The 24776-nt window shown below is 42.1% G+C and overlaps 1 protein-coding gene across 16 annotated transcripts in view; it reads left to right on the forward strand.

Moving 5' to 3' along the window:
- Positions 1-23539: 23539 nt before the first annotated feature.
- The window catches only part of LOC118373749 (calmin-like), a 64512-nt gene continuing 63275 nt past the window's right edge, over positions 23540-24776 (forward strand). For 15 of the 16 annotated variants that reach the window (XR_008092760.1, XR_008092763.1, XR_008092764.1 and 12 more), the window contains exon 1: positions 23546-24119. Coding sequence is in view for 2 of the 16 variants with exons in the window: in XM_052496645.1 (XP_052352605.1) it covers positions 24029-24119 (91 nt within the window). In the remaining 14 variants the exon portion in view is untranslated. Of the gene's footprint in view, positions 24120-24776 lie in introns of all 16 variants that reach the window. The other variant, XM_052496646.1, reaches the window with a different exon arrangement.

Genomic DNA, 24776 nt, shown 5'->3' on the forward strand with positions numbered 1-24776 from the left:
AACCAGGTGAGGTCAATGCATGTGTGGGAGGTGGGACAAGAGGGTTAGCTGAGGCATATTGAGCAGGGCTGGAGGCTCTACAGTAAAATAAGACAATTTGAGCTTCTACTTTTAAAAATCCACCTTTCCAGAAACAAGTCTCCCACCGTTGCCACTTGCTATCGACCACCTTCTGACCCCGGCTGTGCGCTGGACACCATATGTGAATTGATTGCCCCACATCTATCTTCAGAGCTTGTGCTGTTAGGTGACCTAAACTGGGACATCCTACAACCTAAGCTTGATGCCCTCAATCTCACACAAATTATCAATGAACCTACCAGGTACAACCCCAAATCCGTAAACACAGGCGTCCTCATCGATATCATCCTAATCAACCGGTCCTCCAAATACACCTCTGCTGTCTTCAACCAGTATCTCAGCGATCACTGCCTCATTGCTTGCGTACGTAATGGTCAGCGATCAAACGACCATCCCTCATCACTGTCAAACGCTCCTTAAAACACTTCAGCGAGCAGGCCTTTCTAATCAACCTGGCCCAGGTATCCTGGAAGGATATTGACCTAATTCCGTCAGTAGAAAATGCCTGGTTATTCTTTAAAAGTGCTTTCCTCACAATCTTAAATGAGCATGCCCCATTCAAAAAATGTAGAACCAGGAACTGATTTGGCCCTTTGTTCACTCCAGACCTGACTGCCCTTGACCAGCACAAAAACATCCTGTGGCGTACGGCATTAGCACCCCGCGATATGCAACTTTTCAGGGACGTTAGGAACCAATATACAGGCAGTTAGGAGAGCAAAGGCTAGCTTTTTCAAACAGAAATTTGCATCCTGCAGCACAAACTCCAAAATGTTCTGGGACACTGTAAAGTCCATGGAGAATAAGAGCACCTCCTCCCAGCTGCCCACTGCACTGAGGCTAGGAAACACTGTCGGCACACACTGGCTCCAGGTCATCTATAAGTCTTTTCTAGGTAAAGCCCAGCCTTATCTCAGCTCACTGGTCACCATAGCAGCACCCACCCGTTGCACGCGCTCCAGCAGGTATATTTCACTGGTCAACCCAAAGCCAATTCCTCCTTTGGCCACCTTTCCTTCCAGTTCTCTGCTGCCAATGGCTGGAACGATTTGCAAAAATCACTGAACCTGGAGACTGTCATGCCCTGACCTTAGAGATGTTTATGTATCTTTTTTGGGGTTTTGGTCAGGGTGTGATTTGGGTGGGCATTCTATGTTCTATTTTCAATGTTTTCTATTTCTTTGTTTTGGCCGGGTATGATTCTCAATCAGGGACAGCTGTCTATCGTTGTCTCTGATTGGGAACCATACTTCGGTAGCCCTTTTCCCTCCTTTCTGTGTTCGAAGTTAACTTTGTTTGTGGCACTTAGCCCTTAAGCTTCACAATTGTTTTTGTATGGTTTATTGTTTTTGTCGGCGTCATCCTAATAAAAAGGAATATGTACGCTCACAATGCTTTGGTCCTCTTCATTCGACGTCCGTGACAGAGACCCATATCTCCCTCCCTAACTTTAAGCACCAGCTGTCAGAGCAGCTCACAGATCACTGCACCTGTACATAGCCCATCTGTTAATAGCCCATTCAACTACCTAATCCCCATACTGTTATTTATTTATTTGCTCCTTTGCACCCCAGTATCTCTACATGTACAGTCATCTTCTGCACATCTATCACTCCAGTGTTTAATTGCTATATTGTAATTATTTCACCACTATGGCCTATTTATTGCCTTTACCTCCCTTACTCATTTGCACACACTGTATATAGACTGTTTTTCTCTATTGTGTTATTGACTGTATGTTTTTATTCCATGTGTAACTCTGTGTTTGTGTCACACTGCTTTGCTTTATCTTGGCCAGGTCGCAGTTGTAAATGAGAACTTGTTCTCAACTAGCCTACCTGGTTAAATAAAGGTGAAATAAATTTTAAAAAGTCACAGCACTGTCCCAGATGGCACCCTATTCCCTATATAGAGCTGTGAGGAGTAACAGCGTAACCTACTTTGCTAGCTACCATGACAAAGACCAAAGCCAGTGGGAGTACCTTTGAGGACAGTGGTGTCTCTCTATCACACATGAAGGATATTTTAAACAAACAAAATTAGTTTCACAAGCAGTTGTTACAACAAAAAGAAAATAGCTTAAAGTGTTTTGTCCAAATACTGGTGGAGTCAACTAATAAAATAATGGACGACCTGACCAGAGTGGTACAGGACCTGAACAGTTTTCAGTTCTCCCAGGGTCAGCTCGATGAGTTGAAACCAGAGAACGGCAAGTTGACAGCAATCTGTAAGTCATTGAGACATCAGTTCTGTGTGTGAATCCATGATAACAATGATGGATAAATCAGATACATTTTATTTTATTTAACCTTTATTTAACCAGGAAGGGATCATTGAGATTAAAATCTCTTTTTCAAGAGCGCCCTGGCCAACATTACAAAAAAAATACAGACAGACAACATGAAAAACTACAAGTAATCTAGTAAAAACCATTAAATTCACAAGAGTATAACAAAATTAATTAAAAACATCAAATTAAAAACATTGACAGGTCATGGAATCAGCCTCAAAATCCTTCATCAGTGATTTAAAAACACCAATCGGGACAAGTTCTTCCAGTTTAAAAGTATTTTGTAAGGTGTTCCAAGACGATGGTGCACAGTACATAAAAGCCCTTTTACCAAATTCAGTTCGGACATTTGGAACAGTTAGCGGGATATAGTCAAGCGAACGAAGAGAGTACCCACCACATTCTGAACAATAAAAATGCACAAATAAAAAGGTAATAAACCCAAAATGGCTTTGTAATAAAACTATACCAGTGACTGGGCCTACGAGTGACTATAGAAGATACAAAGTGCAGTGGTGCGTAAGGGTTTTGCAGTTTAAAATAAATCTCAAAGTGCCATGGTAAAGAGTGTCAATTGATCTCAAACACTGAGTGGAAGCATTCATATATAAAATATCCCCATAGTCTAGTAAAGGCATAAATGTAGCTGATACTAGCCTCCTTCTGGCTTCAAAAGAAAAACAGACCTTATTCCTAAAATAAAATCCCAATTTCAGCTTCAATTTTTTTGTAAGTTGTTGAATATGCAATTTAAAAGAGAGGCCGTCATCAATTAAAATTCCAAGATATTTATATGAGGTTACAACCTCAATCTCCTTGCCCTGACAGGTAGTAATAGGTGAAAGGTTCAGAGGTCTATTTCTTGCATTAGAAAACACCATTAGTTTAGTTTTCTCAGTATTGAGGATAAGCTTCAATTGACACAAAGTATGTTGAACAGTATAAAAAGCAGTTTGCATGTTTTGGAAAGCTTTTGTAAGAGATGAGGCACAACAGTAAATAACAGTACCATCAGAATAAAAATGAAGTTGTGCATTTTGGACATTTTTGTCTAAATAATTTATATAAATAGTGAATAAGAGAGGACCAAGTACAGAGCCTTGGGGCACACCATTCAAGACAGACAATTTAACAGACATAAGCCCATCAAATTGAGTGCACTGAGTTATATCAGACAGATAGTTAGCAAACCATTCAACTGCATGCTCCGAAAGACCTACACTCGACAACCTCTGCCTTAGTATAGCATGATCAACTGTATCAAGAGCCTTAGAGAGATCAATAAAAAGTGAGACACAGTGCTGTTTTTTGTCAATGGCTTCAGTGATATCATTGAAAACTTTCATGGCTGCTGTAATTGTGCTATGCTTCTTCCTGAAGCCCGATTGGTACATTGATAAAAGAGAGTTAGTAAATAAAAACTCTTTTAGCTGTTCGCTTACAAGGGGTTCAAGTATTTTCACCAGGGGTGACAGCTTTGAGATTGGCCTATAATTATTTAAAAGAGTTGGATCTCCCCCTTTAAAAGTGGTAGGACAAATGCTGATTTCCAGATCTTTGGAATTTCCTTACATTCCAGGGTTAGATTGAACAGAGATGTAAGTGGTTCAGCTGCCAGGTTTAAAAAGCAGGGATCCAAAAGATCAGGACCTGCAGGTTTTCTCTGATCTAAGGATTTCAAGGGACAATCAAGTGACAATTAAGTGACACTGACAACATGGTCGTGGACGGAATTACAGAATCTCCACATGAGACCTGGACGGAGTCTGAGGACAAAGTAAGGGAAATTATCTCTGAGAAATTGAAGATGGACCACAGGAAGATTGAAGTCGAGTGCGCCCACAGGACTGGAAAACCCACCACATGCCTGTTGACAGGCCCAGGCCGACAGTGGTCAAGTTCCTGAGGTTCAAGGACAAGATAGCTGTTCTGGAAAAAGCCAAGAACTTGAGAGGAAAGATTATCTTCTTCAATAAGGACTATCCTGAAGCTGTGCGCCAGAAGAGGAAAGAACTGATCTCACCCATGAAAGCTGGCAGAATGCGTGGGGACTTGGCTTACATCTGCTATGACAGGTTCATTGTCCACCCACCCTCCCAGAAGCCTGGGGGAGATGAGAGAGCCAAGCTTATGGGTTCATAGCTTCAACCCAGCAGAACACACTTACACACACACACCAATTGATTAAAAAAAGATATTGCCTTGTCTGCTCTTTTCGCTATTATGTCTATCTCTGATTAGTTACCCAGGAAAGGGCTGAAAATAGCCCATATTAATATATGTAGCCTTAGAAATAAGGGTCATGAAATCAATAACTTGCTAACATCAGACAACATTCTTATATTAGCCATTTCTGAGACTCACTTAGATAATTAATTTGATGATACAGCAGTAACAATACAAGGATATAACATCTACAGAAGAGTATGTAAATGCTTATGGGTGAGGTGTTGCTGTATATATTCAGACCCATATCTCTGTAATGCTTTAGAAAAGATCTTATGTCACATGCTATTGAAGTGTTGTGGTTGCAGGTTCACTTGGCACATCTAAAGCCTTTCCTTTTGGGGTGTTGCTATAGGTCACCAAGTGCTAACAGTCAGTATCTAAATAATATGTGTGGAATGCTTCATAGTGTATGTGATGTAAACAGAGAGGTCTACTTTCTTGGGGACCTGAATATTGACTGGTTTTCATCAAGCTGTCTGTAACCAGTGCGTGTAATCTGGTTCAGGTTATTAATCAATCTACCAGGGTGTTTACAAACACTACAGGAGCAAGATCATCCACTTGTATCGATCACATTTTTACTAATACTATAGAACTCTGTTCTAATGCTGTATTTGTACCCATTGGAGTACAATGATCACAATACAGTGATCACAATACAGTAATCACAATACAGTGGCTATATCCAGGAAAGCCAAAGTTCCAACAGCTGGGACTAAAATAGTGTATAAGAGATTATACAAAATATGCTGTGACTCTTATGTGGATGATGTTAACAAAAATATTTGTTTGTCTGATGTGATTAATGAGGAGCATCCAGACAGTGCACTTGATGAATTTATGAAATTGCTTCTTCCAATTATTGATAAACATGCACCTGTTAAGAAACGGACTGTTAGAACTGTTAAGGCTCCATGGATTGAAGAGGAATTTAAAAACTGTATGGTTGAAAGAGATGGGGCAAAAGGAGTGGTGAATAAGTCTGGCTGCACATTTGACTGGCTGGCTTACTGCAAATTGAGAAATGATTTGACTAAACTCAACAAAAAGAAAAACTGTATTATGAAGGCAAGATCAATGATATATTATTATATATTAAAATAAAGAATGATGGAAAATAAACTTTGGAGAATTTGGAAATGATGGACAGAAAGACAAATTCAACTCCATCTTTTATTGAATCAGTGTAACGGCGTTCTTCGTTTGTAGAAAGAGAGTCGGACCGAAATGCAGCGTGGTGGTTACTCATGACTTTAATGAAAAAAGTGACACATGAAATAACTAACAAATACAAAAACAACAAACGGAACGTGAAACCTAATTACAGCCTATCTGGTGAAACGACACAGAGTCGGAACAATCACCCACAAAATACACAGTGAAACCCAGGCTACCTAAATACAGTTCCCAATCAGAGACAACGAGAATCACCTGACTCTGATTGAGAACCGCCTCAGGCAGCCAAGCCTATACAACACCCCTACTCAACCGAAATCCCAAATACTACAAACCCCAATACGAAAATACAATATATAAACCCATGTCACACCCTGGCCTGACCAAATATATAACGAAAACACAAAATACAATGACCAAGGCGTGACAATCAGATGGCTTATTCATCACAAAACCATTTGATGTTGCCAATTATTTTAATGATTACTTCATTGACAAAGTGGGAAATCTTAGGCAGGAAATGCCAACAACGAACAGTGAGCCCTCGTATTCATGCATAAAAAAACTAATAATGAAAGAAAACCAATGCAAGTTTGAATTTTGTCAAATCAGTGTAGGAGAGGTGGAAAGATGACTGTTATCGATCAATAATGACAAACCTCCTGGCATTGACAACTTAGATCGAAAGCTACTGTGAATGGTAGCTGACTCTATAGCCACTCCTATCTGTCATATATTTAATCTGAGCATAGAGGACAGACTTTGTCCTCAGACCTGGAGGGAAGCCAAAGTCATTCCGCTACCCAAAAGTGGTAAAGTGGCCTTTACTGGTTCTAACATCAGACCTATCATCTTGCTGCCAGCTCTTACCAAACTGTTGGGAAAAATGGTGTTTGACCAAATACAATGCTATTTCTCTGTTTACAAATTAACAATAGACTTTCAGCATGCTTATAGAGAAGGGCACTCAACATGTACTGCACTGACACAAATGACTGATGATTGGTTGAAAGAAATGGATACTAAGAAGATTGTGGGAGCTGTACTGTTTCGATTTCAGTGTAGCCTTTGATATTATTGACCATAACCCGTTGTTGAAAAAACTTCTGTGTTATGGCTTTTCAACCTCTGCCATATCATGGATTCAGAGCTATCTATCTTATAGAACTCAAAGTGTTTTCTTTAATGGAAGCTTCTCTAATGTCAAACATGTAAAGTGTGGTGTACCGCAGGGCAGCTCTCTATGCCCTCTATTTTCTATTTTTACCAATGACCTGCCACTGGCATTAAACAAAACATGTGTGTCCATATGTGCTGATGAGTCAACCAAATACGCATCAGCAACCACAGCTAATGAAGTCACTGAAACCTTTAACAAAGAGTTGCAGTCTGATTTCGAATGGGTGGTCAGTAGTAAACTTGTCCTGACCATCTCTAAAACTAAGAGCATTGTATTCGGTACAAATCATTGCCTAAGTTCTAGACCTCAGCTGAATCTGGTAATGAATGTTGTGGCTGTTGAACAAGTATCCGTAATAAAGAGATGGCTCTGCTTTTTTGACACCATACAAGCAAGTTCTGCAGGCCCTAGTTTGATCTAATCTTGATTATTGTCCAGTTGTGTGGTCAGGTGCTGCAAGGAAAGACCTAGTTAAGCTGCAGCTGGCCCTGAACAGAGTGGCAAGTCATGCTTTTCATTGTAATCAGAGGGCTGACATAAATACTATGCCAGTCTCTCTTGGCTAAGAGTTGACTTCTTCTTTTTATAAGAAACATTAATGTGTTGAAAATCCCAAATTGTTTGCATAGTCAACTTACACACAGCTCTGACACAGACCCTTACCCCAGCTGTTCATGTCTATTAACGTTCTGTATTATGTCATGTTTCATGTTTTGTGTGGACCCCAGGAAGAGTAACTGCTGCTTTTGCAATAGCTAGTGGGGATGATAATAAAATACCAAATACATATAGTGCACTACTTTTGAGGGTCCTGGTCAAAAGAAGCACACTATATAGGGTAGCATTTGGGTACGAAGACACTAACACAGTTTAATTATAGACGAGCTGCCACCACTTCTCATCTGTGTCCAGAAACATCAAACCCTTGTTGATAGATAGATGGACTAATTTAGCTTTGGCTCCTGAGTGGCACTGAGGTCTAAGGCACTGCATCTCAGTGCTAGAGACGTCACCACAGACCCTGATTCGATTCCAGGCAGTATAAACAACCGGTCATGATTGGGAGTCCCATAGGGCAGCCCACAATTGGCCCAGCATCATCCGGGTTTGGATTTGGCCAGGGTAGGCAGTCATTGTAAATAAGAATTTGTTGTTAACTGACTAACTGACTTTATTGAGGGAAGATGGATTTGCTATGACTGTGATATGTGGTTGTCTCACCTAGCTATCTTAAGATCAATGCACTAATTGTAAGCCGTTCTGGATAAGAGCGTCTGCTAAGTTTCTTTCAGTACTCAGCCCACCAGCCCCTTTCTCAGCCAGCACAACAAGGATCACACAGCTCTCCATGGCAACACTATGATTATTCAGACCAAACATTATCCACATACACCTGCGCGTGGGACAAGCTAAGATACAATAAGTCATCTTGAAGGTGTCACAGCTCCAACTATGTAAAAATATTCTTAACCCACGCAATATATTAGAAGAAAATGAACCAGTGCCATGGCATTCTTTGAAAATATTGCATCAGGTAAATCAGACTGATGAAATAAAGCTAATAACCAAATTGCCAAAGCGGGAGACCCTCAAGCATCAGGGAGACCCTCAAGCATCAGGGAGACCCTCAAGCATCAGGGAGACCCTCAAGCATCAAGGAGACCCTCAAGCATCAGGGAGACCCTCAAGCATCAGGGAGACCCTCAAGCATCAGGGAGACCCTCAAGCATCAGGGAGACCCTCAAGCATCAGGGAGACCCTCAAGCATCAGGGAGACCCTCAAGCATCAGGGAGACCCTCAAGCATCCCTCAAGCATCAGGGAGACCTTCAAGCATCAGCAGAGATAGCCTCAAGCATCAGGGAGCCCCTCAAGCATCAAGGAGCCCCTCAAGCATCCCTCAAGCATCAGGGAGACCCTTAAGCATCAAGGAGACCCTCAAGCATCAAGGAGCCCCTCAAGCATGGAGCGTCCCTTAAGCATCAAGGAGACCCTCAAGCATCAGGGAGACCCTCAAATATCAGGGAGACCCTGGAACAACAAGGAGACCCTCAGGCATCAGGAGACCCTCGACTAACAGGGAGACCCTCAAGCATCAGGGAGACCCTCAGGAGCATCAATCAGGGAGACCCTCAAGCTCAGGGAGCGTCATCAGGAGCATCAGCGAGACCCTCAAGCGTCAGGGAGAACCTCAAGAATCAGGGAGACCCTCAATCATCAGGGAGACTCTGGACTCTGGACCGTCAAGGAGACCCTTAAGCATCAGGGAGACCCTAGACCAACAGGGAGAACCTCAAGCATCAGTTCATGATGAGAAGGGCATTTAAACCCAAACACCTGTGTGAATCAGGGAGACCCTCAATCATGATTACAATCAGGAGACACTAGCATGAGTAGACCAACAGGGAGACAATTTCATGATGAGAAGGGCATTTAAACCCAAACACCTGTGTGTAATGATTACAATCATACACTAGCATGGTGACAATTTCTCTCACCCTCCTCTCTCTGTCTCTCTCACTCTCTCTCTCTCCTTCTGACAGTTTGAATAGGATCTAAGGCTCCAGAAATGAGTTCCACTGAGCAGTAGAATGCCTGACATTCCGTTTCCTGCAGTCAAAGTACCTAGTGGCCTCATGGGTGGAATGATATTAATATTTTCCATAATTCATTAATTAATATTAATAATTAAAAACTGCAGAAAATCTGGTGTTTCTATGTCAAACGGTTTTATTATATGTCAGTCTTCTGTCATGTATATAAAGTCTAATTCTGGATGGAAACTCCAAATTGAATACATTTTAATTCTATATCTGGCATGGTGCAGGTGTCTTCTTTTTTTTAATGTCCATAACCATGTGTCTGAGGTGTATACTTTTGTTTCAAAGTAGATTTGTTTAAGACTACCAAGAATCACTCTGTGTGACCCTGATTTAGCCCACTGCAGTAAAAGGCTAACACCAATTACAAGACTGATCACGGTCAGAGTGTTAAACAGTCAGGGTTGCAGGTGTGATTGCAGGGTATTGTGAAAATGATAGGCTCCGAGCTCCAACATGCAGTACTAAATTAAATGAAACAATGAAAATGGTAATAAACAACAATATCATAACAACTGTAGCAGTGATGAATGACTAAATGTCCATTGGCGTAATGCAACAACAGAGAAGGCTTTGTACCCACAGGGTGGATCGAACTGCAGCATGATACGTTGACACAAGTTCAGGCCACAGAACATAAACACTGGCTCAGTGCTTTTAACCCAGTTTCACTTTAAAACTCATTTAACAGCAGAGTGCTTATTCTGCTATGTTTTGCTGCAAAATGTTGTGAAAATTCTCCACATAATATAAGATATTAATCATGCACTGCATGTTTTCTTATCAACACGAATCCCAAACTGACGGTCCTAATCATTTGTTTTGAATGTTCTAGTAGAGTAAACATCCAGATGGTGCAACCAAAATGTTATGTTCAATTTAAAGGGATTATGTACTGGATTATGAAGCCCTGTAGAGCACTATGTATGTGGATCCAAAGTGATGGAGTTGATTTAGGGTTGAATAAAGTACTTATTAATTGTCTTTCTCCAAAACGTTCATCTCTGTGTTGTGTTATATAACAGCTGCCTCTGCATGGTACTCAGAGTGGGCTGGGGAGCAACGACCCATCGCTTTATACAGATTACTATACTGCTCTGCAGAGCAAACCCTGAGAGAGAGAGGCTCTCTTAACTACAGCTCTGAGAAAAACAAAAATGCTCTCTCTTTCTCTTCTTTGTAAAGAGAGAGAGAGAGAGAGAGAGAGAGAGAGAGAGAGAGAGAGAGAGAGAGAGAGAGAGAGAGAGAGAGAGAGAGAGAGACTATAGGGTTCTCTGAAGATGTGACAGATGCTTCATTCTACCAGACATTCTATACTACACTTGAGGTCTGGGTTGCTATGTGTTTCTGTGCTTTTGACTTTGTTGCCCTATTTGTCTTGCGTACTTTCCTTTGCACTGTCTGTCTTCTGAACTCTTCTCTATGTATCTGTCTGCTTACTTGTCTGTCCTCTTTGTGTGCCTCCTTCGAACCAGCAGCAGCTGATGCCCTGCCTTAAAAGTCATGAACAGTCAAAATCATGTTTTTCATGAAATGTTAGGATATTTGAAGGAAACCAGATCAAAGTATGAAACACGACGGATGCTTCTACATTGATCAGGTTTGATCATAAAGTTACTGGTCCCCTCCCCCACGTCAAACACTTTGATGAATTATTAAGGAGACAAGGTGACATCACCTTAACTCTCACCTTAATACACCAGTGGTAACATGATATTCTCTTACCTCATTTAAATATGTACCGCCTTGCAACCAACATCGTGGAAGGCATGTTTGCAGAGGGGCGTGGTTTATATAGCTAGATAACTACTCTACTGGTGCCAAAATTTGACTGTAGGGTGTCAACAAATATCATTCAAAGTTGAGCCTATTCATCTATGCCAAAGATACTGTTGTTTCCCCTTTCATCTGTGTCTAGTTACTGGCTAGCTAGGTCTTCATCTGTGTCTGGTGTTAGCTAGTTACTGGCTAGCTAGGTCTTCATCTGTGTCTGGTGTTAGCTAGTTACTGGCTAGCTAGGTCTTCATCTGTGTCTAGTTACTGGCTAGCTAGGTCTTCATCTGTGTCTGGTGTTAGCTAGTTACTGGCTAGCTAGGTCTTCATCTGTGTCTAGTTACTGGCTAGCTAGGTCTTCATCTGTGTCTGGTGTTAGCTAGTTACTGGCTAGCTAGGTCTTCATCTGTGTCTAGTTACTGGCTAGCTAGGTCTTCATCTGTGTCTGGTGTTAGCTAGTTACTGGCTAGCTAGGTCTTCATCTGTGTCTGGTGTTAGCTAGTTACTGGCTAGCTAGGTCTTCATCTGTGTCTAGTTACTGGCTAGCTAGGTCTTCATCTGTGTCTAGTTACTGGCTAGCTAGGTCTTCATCTGTGTCTAGTTACTGGCTAGCTAGGTCTTCATCTGTGTCTAGTTACTGGCTAGCTAGGTCTTCATCTGTGTCTAGTTACTGGCTAGCTAGGTCTTCATCTGTGTCTAGTTACTGGCTAGCTAGGTCTTCATCTGTGTCTAGTTACTGGCTAGCTAGGTCTTCATCTGTGTCTAGTTACTGGCTAGCTAGGTCTTCATCTGTGTCTAGTTACTGGCTAGCTAGGTCTTCATCTGTGTCTAGTTACTGGCTAGCTAGGTCTTCGGCCAGCATGGAACAAAATGGGGGGCATTCAAAACTATGACGCAGTTGTCAAGTCAACAAAAGTCATGCCAAATGGGAGATGTACATATCCTAAACACAATTTCAATGTTGTTTGAGTTGCTTTGTGTATCACTACATTTGCTTGTGATGGTTTTACTGCAACACTGCTCACTGAATCCAAGTTGCTTGACAAAGGTGTTTCAAAGAGCTGTCAGTCAAGGCGAACTCATGATTATAAGCTCCCTGCGCACTCAAGTTGTCTTTTCAAACTCAGCATAGTACTGTGAGGCCAGACAGCACGTCACATTACTGTGAGGCCAGACAGCACGTCACAGTACTGTGAGGCCAGACAGCACGGCACAGTACTGTGAGGCCAGACAGCACGGCAAAGTACTGTGAGGCCAGACAGCACGGCACAGTACTGTGAGGCCAGACAGCACGGCACAGTACTGTGAGGCCAGACAGCACGTCACAGTACTGTGAGGCCAGACCGCATGGCATAGTACTGTGAGACCAGACAGCATGGCATAGTACTGTGAGACCAGACAGCACACCATAGCTAAGGTTTCATGACTTCAGTCCTGGAAGAAGAGGAGCAGGATTGAATATCCACAGCCGACAAATGTTGCTTGTTAATATCATTTGTATTTGTATTTATTATGGATCCCCATTAGATGCTGCCAAAGCAGCAGCTACTCTTCCTGGGGTCCAGCAAAATGAAGGCAGTTTATATGAAGGCAGTTTATATTTATTACAAGACATTCACAGATTTCACAACACACTGTGTGCCCTCAGGCCCCTACTCAACCACTACCACATATTTACAGTACTAAATCCATGCGTATGTTATCGTGTGTGTGTGTGTATGCATGTGTCTGTGCCAATGTTTGTGTTGCTTCACAGTCCCCGCTGTTCTATAAGATGTTTTTAATCTGTTATTTAAATCTAGTTTTACTGCTTGCTTGAGTTACTTGATGTGGAATAGAGTTCCATGTAGTCATGGCTCTATGTAGTACTGTGTGTTCTGGACTTGGGGACTGTGAAGAGACCTCTGGTGGCATGTCTTGTGGGGTATGCATGGGTGTCTGAGCTGTGTGCTAGTCGTTTAAACAGACAGCTCGGTGCATTCAACATGTCAATACCTCTCATAAATAAAAGTAGTGATGAAGTCAATCACTCCTCCACTTTCAACCAGGAGAGATTGACATGCATATTATTCATATTAGCTCTCTGTGTACATCCAAGTGCCAGCCGTGCTGCCCTGTTCTGAGCAAATTGCCATTTTCTTTTTCCTTTTTCGTGGCACCTGTCCACACAACTGAACAGTAGTCAAGGTGCGACAAAACTAGGGACTATAGGACCTGCCTTGTTGATAGTGTTGTTAAGAAGGCAGAACATCGCTTTATTATAGACAGACTTCTCCCCATCTTAGCTACTGCTGAATCAGTATGTTTTTACCATGACAGTTTACAATCTAGGGTTACTCCAATTACTCTAGGGTTACTCTAGGGTTACTCAGTTACTCTAGGGTTACTCAATTTCCATTGATTTATTACAGGATTGTGTTGAGGTTCAGGGTTTAGTGAGTGTTTTGTTCCAAATTCAATGCTTTTAGTTTTAGAAATATTTAGGGCTAACTTATTCCTTGCCACCCACTCTGAAACTAACTGCAGCTCTTTGTTGAGTGTTGCCGTCCTTTCAGTCGCTGTAGTAGCTGATGTGTATAGCATTGAGTCATCCGCATACATAGACACTCTGGCTTTACTCAAAGTCAGTGGCATGTCATTAGTAAAAAATTTAAAAAGTAAGGGGCCTAAACAGCTACCCTGGGGAATTCCTGATTCTAACTGGATTATATTTGACAGGCTTCCGTTAAAGAACCCCCTCTGTGTTCTGTTAGACAAGTAACTCTTTATCCACATTATAGCAGGGGGTGTAAAACCATAACACATGTGTTTTACCAGCAGCAGACTATGATCGATAATGTCAAAAGCTGCACTGAAGTCTAACAAGACAGCCTCGACAATCATTGTATCATTCATTTCTCCCAGCCAATCATCAGTCATTTGTTTCAGTGCTGTGCTTGTTGAGCTTGTTGACCCAACCAAGGACCATCAAAAGTCGTGCTATAAATTCACAGACAACACAAAGATTCCTTGATGCCCTTCCAGACTCCTTCTGCCTACCCAAGGATGCCAGAGGACAAAAATCAGTTAACCACCTAACTGAGGATCTCGATTTAACCTTGCGCAATAACCTAGATGCAGTTGCACCCCTAAAAACTAAAAATATTTCTCATAAGAAACTAGCTCCCTGGTACACAGAAAATACCCGAGCTCTGAAGCAAGCTTCCAGAAAATTGGAACGGAAATGGCGCCACACCAAACTGGAAGTCTTCCGACGAGCTTGGAAAGACGGTACCGTGCAGTACCGAAGAGCCCTTACTGCTGCTCGATCATCATATTTTTCTAACTTAAGAACAATCCGATATTCCTTTTTGATAATGTCGCAAAGCTAACAAAAAAGCAGCATTCCCCAAGAGAGGATGACTTTCACTTTAGCAGTGATAAATTCATGAACTTCTTTGAGGAAAAGATTATGATTATAAGAAAGCAAATTACGGACTCCTCTTTAAACCTGCGTATTCCTCCAAACCTCAGTTGTCCTGAGTCTGCACAACTCTGCCAGGACCTAGGATCAAGAGAGATGCTCAAGTGTTTTAGTACTATATCTCTTGACACAATGATGAAAATAATCATGGCCTCTAAACCTTCAAGCTGCATACTGGACCCTATTCCAACTAAACTACTGAAAGAGCTGCTTCCTGTGCTTGGCCCTCCTATGTTGAACATAATAAACGGCTCTCTAGCCACTGGATGTGTACCAAACTCACTAAAAGTGGCAGTAATAAAGCCTCTCTTGAAAAAGCCAAACCTTGACCCAGAAAATATAAAAAACTATCGGCCTATATCGAATCTTCCATTCCTCTCAAAAATTTTAGAAAAGGCTGTTGCGCAGCAACTCACTGCCTTCCTGAAGACAAACAATGTATACGAAATGCTTCAGTCTGGTTTTAGACCCCATCATAGCACTGAGACGGCACTTGTGAAGGTGGTAAATTACATTTTAATGGCATCGGACCGAGGCTCTGCATCTGTCCTCGTGCTCCTAGACCTTAGTGCTGCTTTTGATACCATCGATCACCACATTCTTTTGGAGAGATTGGAAACCCAAATTGGTCTACACGGACATGTTCTGGCCTGGTTTAGATCTTATCTGTCGGAAAGATATCAGTTTGTCTCTGTGAATGGTTTGTCTTCTGACAAATCAACTGTAAATTTCGGTGTTCCTCAAGGTTCTGTTTTAGGACCACTATTGTTTTCACTATACATTTTACCTCTTGGGGATGTTATTCGAAAACATAATGTTAACTTTCACTGCTATGCGGATGACATACAGCTGTACATTTCAATGAAACATGGTGAAGCCCCAAAATTGCCCTCGCTAGAAGCATGTGTTTCAGACATAAGGAAGTGGATGGCTGCAAACTTTTTACTATTAAACTCGGACAAAACAGAGATGCTTGTTCTAGGTCCCAAGAAACAAAGATATCTTCTGTTGAATCTGACAATTAATCTTAATGGTTGTACAGTTGTCTCAAATAAAACTGTGAAGGACCTCGGCGTTACTCTGGACCCTGATCTCTCTTTTAAAGAACATATCAAGACCATTTCGAGGACAGCTTTTTTCCATCTACGTAATATTGCAAAAATCAGAAACTTTCTGTCCAAAAATGATGCAGAAAAATTAATCCATGCTTTTGTCACTTCTAGGTTAGACTACTGCAATGCTCTACTTTCCGGCTACCCGGATAAAGCACTAAATAAACTTCAGTTATTGCTAAATACGGCTGCTAGAATCCTGACCTGAACCAAAAAATTGTATCATATTACTCCAGTGCTAGCCTCTCTACACTGGCTTCCTGTCAAAGCAAGGGCTGATTTCAAGGTTTTACTGCTAACCTACAAAGCATTACATGGGCTTGCTCCTACCTATCTCTCTGATTTGGTCCTGCCGTACATACCTACACGTACGCTACAGTCACAAGACGCAGGCCTCCTAATTGTCCCTAGAATTTCTAAGCAAACAGCTGGAGGCAGGGCTTTCTCCTATAGAGCTCCATTTTTATGGAACGGTCTGCCTACCCATGTCAGAGATGCAAACTCGGTCTCAACCTTTAAGTCTTTACTGAAGACTCATCTCTTCAGTGGGTCATATGATTGAGTGTAGTCTGGCCCAGGAGTGGGAAGGTGAACGGAAAGGCTCTGGAGCAACGAACCGCAATTGCTGTTTCTGCCTGGCCAGTTCCCCTCTTTCCACTGGGATTCTCTGCCTCTAACCCTATTACAGGGGCTGAGTCACTGGCTTACTGGGGCGCTCTCATGCTGTCCCTGCAGGGGGTGCGTCACCTGAGTGGGTTGATTCACTGTTGTGGTCATCCTGTCTGGGTTGGCGCCCCCCCCTTGGGTTGTGCCGTGGCGGAGATCTTTGTGGGCTATACTCAGCCTTGTCTCAGGATGGTAAGTTGGTGGTTGAAGATATCCCTCTAGTGGTGTGGGGGCTGTGCTTTGGCAAAATGGGTGGGGTTATATCCTTCCTGTTTGGCCCTGTCCGGGGTGTCCTCGGATGGGGCCACAGTGTCTCCTGACCCCTCCTGTCTCAGCCTCCAGTATTTATGCTGCAGTAGTTTGTGTCGGGGGCTAGGGTCAGTTTGTTATATCTGGAGTACTTCTCCTGTCCTATTCGGTGTCCTGTGTGAATCTAAGTGTGCGTTCTCTAATTCTCTCCTTCTTTCTTTCTCTCTCTCGGAGGACCTGAGCCCTAGGACCATGCCCCAGGACTACCTGACATGATGACTCCTTGCTGTCCCCAGTCCACCTGGCCATGCTGCTGCTCCAGTTTCAACTGTTCTGCCTTACTATTATTTGACCATGCTGGTCATTTATGAACATTTGAACATCTTGGCCATGTTCTGTTATAATCTCCACCCGACACAGCCAGAAGAGGACTGGCCACCCAACATAGCCTGGTTCCTCTCTAGGTTTCTTCCTAGGTTTTGCCTTTCTTGGGAGTTTTTCCTAGCCACCGTGCTTCTACACCTGCATTGCTTGCTGTTTGGGGTTTTAGGCTGGGTTTCTGTACAGCACTTTGAGATATCAGCTGATGTACGAAGGGCTATATAAATTAAATTTGATTTGATTTGAGTGTCCTTCCCTATAAGCATGCTGAAATTCTGTTGTCAATTTGTTCACTGTGAAATAGCATTGTATCTGGTCAAACACAATTTTTTCCAGACGTTTACTAAGGGTTGGTAACAGGCTGATTGGTCGGCTATTTGAGCCAGTAAAGGGGGCTTTACTATTCTTGAGTAGCGGAATGACTTTAGCTTCCCTCCAGGCCCGAGGGCACACGCTTTCTACTCGGCTTCAATTTAAGATATGGCAAATAGGAGTGACAATATCGTCTGCTATCATCCTCAGTAATTTTCCATCCAGATTGTCAGAGCACAGTGGCTTGTCATTGTTGTTAGACAACAATCATTTTTTCACCTCTTTCACACTGACTTTACTGAATTCAAAAGTACAATCGTTGTCTTTCATAATTTGGTCTGATATACTTGGATGTGTAGTGCCAGCGTTTGTTGCTGGCATGTCATCCCTAAGTTTGCTTATCTTGCCAATGAAAAAGTCATTAAAGTAGTTTGTAATATCAGTGGGCTTTGTGATGAAGCCGAGTTGGCTTTTTTTCCAAAAATTTCATTTAAGGTGCCCCAAAGCTTTTTACTACCATATTTTATATAATTTAACTTTGTTTCATAGTGTAGTTTCTTTTTCTTTTTATTTAGTTTAGTCACATAACTGTTAAATTTGCAGTACGTTTGCCAATCATTTGGGCTGCCAGAATTAATTGCCATACCTTTTGCCTCATCTCATGGGGCGGCAGGGTAGCCTAGTGGTTAGAGCGTTGGAGCTGACAAGGTACAAATCTGTCGTTCTGCCCCTGAACCGGCAGTTAAACTACTGTTCCTAGGCCGTCATTGAAAATAAGAATTTGTTCTTAACTGACTTGCCTACTTAAATAAAAATAAATAAAATATCCCTCTCAACCATAACATGTTTAGTTTCCTCATCAATCCAAGGGGATTTAACAGTTTTTACAGTCGTTTTCTTAATGGATACGTGCTTATTAGTAACTGGAATAAGTAGTTTCATAAATGCATCACGTGCAGCATCTGGTTGCTCCTCATTACACACCACAGACCAGCAGCGTCTGGTTGCTCCTCATTACACACCACAGACCAGCAGCATCTGGTTGCTCCTCATTACACACCACAGACCAGCAGCATCTGGTTGCTCCTCATTACACACCACAGACCAGCAGCGTCTGGTTGCTCCTCATTACACACCACAGACCAGCAGCATCTGGTTGCTCCTCATTACACACCACAGACCAGCAGCATCTGGTTGCTCCTCATTACACACCACAGACCAGCAGCATCTGGTTGCTTCATTACACACCACAGACCAGCAGCATCTGGTTGCTACACACACCACAGACCAGCAGCATCTGGTTGCTCCTCATTACACACCACAGACCAGCAGCGTCTGGTTGCTCCTCATTACACACCACAGACCAGCAGTGTCTGGTTGCTCCTCATTACACACCACAGACCAGCAGCATCTGGTTGCTCCTCATTACACACCACAGACCAGCAGCATCTGGTTGCTCCTCATTACACACCACAGACCAGCAGCATCTGGTTGCTCCTCATTACACACCACAGACCAGCAGCGTCTGGTTGCTCCTCATTACACAGACCAGCACAGACCAGACCAGCAGCATCTGGTTGCTCCTCATTACACACCACAGACCAGCAGCATCTGGTTGCTCCTCATTACACACCACAGACCAGCAGCATCTGGTTGCTCCTCATTACACACCACAGACCAGCAGCATCTGGTTGCTCCTCATTACACACCACAGACCAGCAGCGTCTGGTTGCTCCTCATTACACACCACAGATCAGCAAATATTATTTACATCATCAACATATGAATCACTACAAAACATATTGTATGACCTCATATACACTATATTAGGCCCAGCCTTTGGAACTTTGGATTTCCTAGATATAACTACTATATTGTGATCCTATGGATTTGGATACTGATTTAAAGCAAATATCTGAAGCGTTAGTGAAAATGTGATCAATACATGTTGATGATTTCATTCCTGTGCTGTTGGTAACTACCCTAGTAGGTTGACTGACAACCTGTTCCAGGTTACAGGCACTGGTTACAGTTTGAAGTTTTTTCCTGAGTGGACAGCTTGATGACAGCCAGTCAATATTTAAATCACCCAGAAAATATACTTCTCTGTTGATATCACATACATTATCAAGCATTTCACACATATTATCCAGACACTGACTGTTAGCACGTGGTGGTCTATAGCAGCTTCCCACAAGAATGGGCTTTAGGTGAGGCAGATGAACCTGTAGCCATATTACAGTATTTAACATTAGATCGTCTCTAGGCTTTACAGGAATGTGGTTCTGAATATAGACCACAACACCACCTCTGTTGACATTTCTGTCTTTTCTGTAGGTATTAAAACCATGTATTGCTACCACTGTATCATCAAATGTATTAAATAAGTGAGTTTCAGAGATGAATGAAGAGAGAATAGAATGAATATTTTACAAGCAAGCTATTGACTTCATGGACCTTGTTTCTAAAGCTACATGTGTAGCCATCATGGACACCTAATAATCCCCAGTTTACAATTGGCTCATTCATCCCCCTCCTCTCCCCTGTAACTATTCCCCAGGTTGTTGCTGCAAATGAAAACGTGTTCTCAGTCAACGTACCTGGTAAAATAACAGATAAATAATTCATAAAAAATGCTAATATGGGCTATTTTTAGCACTTTTCTGTGTTGCTTGATTGTTTTTAATGCTTTACTGGGAAGCTTATCAGAGGTAGACTTACTCATATTATTTACATTTTAAAAAAACTTGAAGAGAGAAGAGATTCAAATAAATACTATGGGCACTTGGTTATGTAATGAATTGTTAACTTAACTAACCAAAGTGCTACTATAAAAGTATCATTAATATGCCCAGCCTCATGACTCATTATTAACTCTCTGCCTCTGAGACGGTTGTTAACAGGAGTCTGCTGTGCTCCTCTCCAGGGAAGGGTTTTTAATCTAAAATGGATGAACCACATGCCAGGTGTGTGTGTGTGTGTGTGTGTGTGTGTGTGTGTGTGTGTGTGTGTGTGTGTGTGTGTGTGTGTGTGTGTGTGTGTGTGTGTGTGTGTGTGTGTGTGTGTGTGTGTGTGTGTGTGTGTGTGTGTGTGTGTGTGTGTGTGTGTGTGTGTGTGTGTGTGTGTGTGTGTGTGTGTGTGTGTGTGTGAGAAAACCACCTGCCAGGTAGAAGCTAGCATTCACCAGCTGGCCCAGAGCTGAGGGACTAACTGCCAAGTATAAGGAACTAGAGGCGATTGGAATTAGTCTGTCTCAACAGACTGGTGGCGCTTATAGGCTGTGGGTAGAGACTACTTGACATCTACCTGCAGAGTGGATGACAGATGAGCTAGATGAGAGCTACTGTATATCTTTGTGCGATATGATGCAGTACCTTAATGACCTAAAGGTTTATCTATTTTGATGGGTTTACTTATTGTATTTACAATCATCCTTACTGTAAGACAACACCCACTCTAAACAGGTGCACGCTGTTCACTGTTCACTCAGAGGGTACAAACACTGTAAAACATTATACTACCAGGCGGTGGTTGTGCATTATTCAGGTGAAGGCAATTGCCAATACAAGTGCTAATGTTACCACTTAGTGGTATGTGTACCATTTGGACTGTGGGCTAGGAAGGAGTCTTGAAAGTGTCATGGTTCACAGTATACTGCAGGTTCATATCAGTAATTCAAGAAGGGCTTTCCTGTGTTTTATTTTCTCTTTTGCTCTTATCGTTTTTAACTACTGGAGAAAATTGACTGTAAGCCATCTACATTCTATTTGCAAAAGTGGGCCTATAAGAGTTCCTATGGACTGGACTTAGAGGCGAGACATGTAATGATTTACAGTACACTGCATAATCCTGGTTAAACCTAATAATTACCAGGGCTTTAATAACTGTGTGTACCTTAAATAAGATCCGCTGGCATGGAGAGCACACATCATAAAGCCATTCTAATTAAGTAGCTCTACACAAGAGTCTGTTCGTATGGGTCAGCTACCCACAGAGGCCATATCAGCATCCCAAATGGCACCCTATTCCCTATATAGTGCATCACATTTGAACAGAGCCTTATGGGGCCTGGTCAAAAGTACTGCAGTATATAGGAAATAGATTGCCAGTTGGGAATGAGACCATGGTAGGAGAGGGTGAGTCAGGAGTCTTTGATCCAGGTGACCACTGAATGTAGTGGACTCTTTCATTTCCTCAAGGGGATAAAATGTGTTATTTTTAGATTTCAGTATGTCCATAAACTCTTTATGTGACCAGACTTACCATTAGACATAAGCGACTTAGTGAGTACATACATTTACAAATGGGTTCCCCATGGGAATCGGACCCTAGCACAACCCTAGCGTTGCAAGCACCATGCTCTACCAACTGAGCTGAAGTGAGCTGGGCATAAAAATGAAATAAATAAATCATATCCGCTGAGGCCCCCCCATGCTCTGCTTGAGGCAGAATAATTAAATAATAGAAAAATCCTCATAATAATCTGTTTGTTTAAGATAGAGATATCTGTAGCTACAGCTGTGTTTGTCAGACCAGGAGACATCCCGAAAAATGGTATTCTCACGAAAACGTCTGTAAAGTCCTCACAAGCCATATGGAAAGATGAGACTCACACGAATATGATGGTGTTCTCTGTTTTTCTCTACGACCCCCACAAGTGTCACGAGAATCGTTTGAAGGTAACCTGGTACCAGGCCTAAGAATTTATGGAACTGAGAAGGGCATTTCCACTTAAAGGGATATATTTTTTATACTTACAGGGGTCCTAAAATTTCAAGTCAAATACCTAAATGATCCTTGGTATGACCATCTTAAAACAATTCTGTACGTTAGCTTAGCAGAAACCCAGGACCTGGTCCTTAGACTCTAGAGGCAGAGGATATGTATGTGTTGCCCATGCATCTGATGCTGTCTGGCCAAAAAGATTAGGGCATGTCATACTCTTTTTGGCCAGACAGCATCAGATACATTGACCACATATAGTAAGACAGAGGGGCTCTGTTTCGCTCGCTTTGGTGCTTTCTCCAGTGAGATAGTTAGCGGGTGCAAAGTGCACTGTTCGGATGCTGGACTTATTACTTTTGAAGTGATTTGTTTGACAATCAGATGAAAACATAATGACTGGTTGTGTTCATGGCACATTAAATAGTAATACATTATTACAGTTTTTTAATTTAGCACATGCTCTTATCCAGAGCAACTTCGTTCAAATCATTCAAATCCAGACGGAAAATATTTACACAAGAAGCAACCTAATATCACACAGTGAGTTTATACTTTTTTCTTATAAGTCAAACCCACAACAAACCCACAACCTTGGCATTGCAAGCACCATGCTCCACCAACTGAGCCACACAGGTTAAATCCCATGTGTTTACTATAAATCACATGACATCTGTTTGAGGCAGGCGGGGGGTGCCTCAGACTGGCCTCTGCCTGGGGTCTCCAAATCACTAAGTCTGGCCCTGATTGGAGTTGAATTCGTCACCATCAGCTGTTTTGTAACATTTACCTTTAAAGGAAAAAAACACATGATTTCACATGTGGAAAATAACATGATGTCACCAGAAATGTCACATGTGGAAAATAACATGATGTCACCAGAAATGTCACATGTGGAAAATAACATGATGTCACCAGAAATGTCACATGTGGAAAATAACATGATGTCACCAGAAATGTCACATGTGGAAAATAACATGATGTCACCAGAAATGTCACATGTGAATTCATGATAAAATGTTTTTTTGGAACACTTCATATGTGACCACATGTTTTCACGTGTTGATTTCTTTACATGTTGTCACATGTTATTGCATTAACATGTGTTTTTGGAACACTTCACATGTGATCACATGTGAAATTCATGTGTTTTTTCCGTAAGGTTACAGCAGCCTATGTTTTTTGTAATCTCGGGCGGAGATTCATATTAATGTGCAGTGTAATTCTAACATAATGCAATTATGTTTATAGCGGGAATGGTCTATGGTCCTATTCATGGCCATTCTTGGAAGCATATCAGTGTTTTCTCGCTCTTTCTCTTTCTATTTCTCTCTGAGCTGAGACTGGCTCTCCTCTCTCATCGTCTCTACAGTGCAGGATGGTGGGCGTGTACTGTTAACTACAACAACCCACCTCGTGAATATTATCAAGGTGCTATTATTTTCCCTCATCAAAATTATTTTCCGTCCTGGGCTTTGCGCCCTAGTGGTGCTATGGGGTTTTCTACGTCACCAGGGAGAAACTGTGCGAAAACAATGCTCCTCCGCCAGAAACCATCTCCTCCACCGGAGAGCAATCGGGTAGATTAGACTTCTATTCTACCGCTCTCACCGTCCGGCGACCTCCACAATAGCCAGCTAAAGAGAGCGGGGCAGAAGAGGGATGCAGTAGGACTGCCACATTGGGCTGCCATCTCCATCGCCTTCAGATCACACGGGACTAGAGGGAGCCTAGTCTCGTCTGTTTGTTTTTCTATTGAGGTCCAGACTGCAACTTTCCCCAGGGTACGGTCCTGATGGCTGGACACGAGTGGGAGAATAAGGACTGGTTCGAACGGGAGGAATTTATCGGACAGATCAGCGACATCCGAGTGCAGAATCTTCAAGGTATGTGGGGCTAGGTAGGGGCTGCCATGTGAAATAGAATGGAATCACTGCGTTCCTTCCCTTTGTGTTACTGTAAACTACTTTAGTTGGATTTAATCGGAGCCATTATTAATGTTATCGGAATAAGTTTCAGCTTTGTAAATAAAGGAGTAAACATTATGTAGGTAACATGCACAGACGACAGCGAGTATGAACTTTTTGGGGTTTTGCCTTTTTGCACAACGCGACTATCAATGATCTCATCTATCTCTCATAACATGTCATATAACGGTAATCAATTCGCACCGTGTAGGTCTATTTGAAAAGGAAAGGGAACATTTGATACAGGTGATGAAGATTGTATATCTGAAGGCTTACTAGGCTACATCAGGTTACACCAAATACATCTCAAAGACAGGGATACAGCGCATTGTTTTTGTAACAGACATTTGATTTTTTATTTGTGCAGGTTTTTCTCGTTGAAATAAAATACATTTTTCAAGAGAGACCTGCTCCAACAGCAGTAGAGGACAACACATCTTACAACACTACCACAACGTTGAACAAACTATAGACACACATACAGCACAATAATGACATATTACGTAAAGAAACACAAATGTCTTAACAAATGAGGGACCAGGCAAGAATAATTCCTTGACAATTTACAGCTGCTTG

The sequence above is a fragment of the Oncorhynchus keta genome, chromosome 35, assembly GCF_023373465.1.
Source record: "Oncorhynchus keta strain PuntledgeMale-10-30-2019 chromosome 35, Oket_V2, whole genome shotgun sequence".
Lineage (NCBI taxonomy): Eukaryota > Metazoa > Chordata > Actinopteri > Salmoniformes > Salmonidae > Oncorhynchus > Oncorhynchus keta.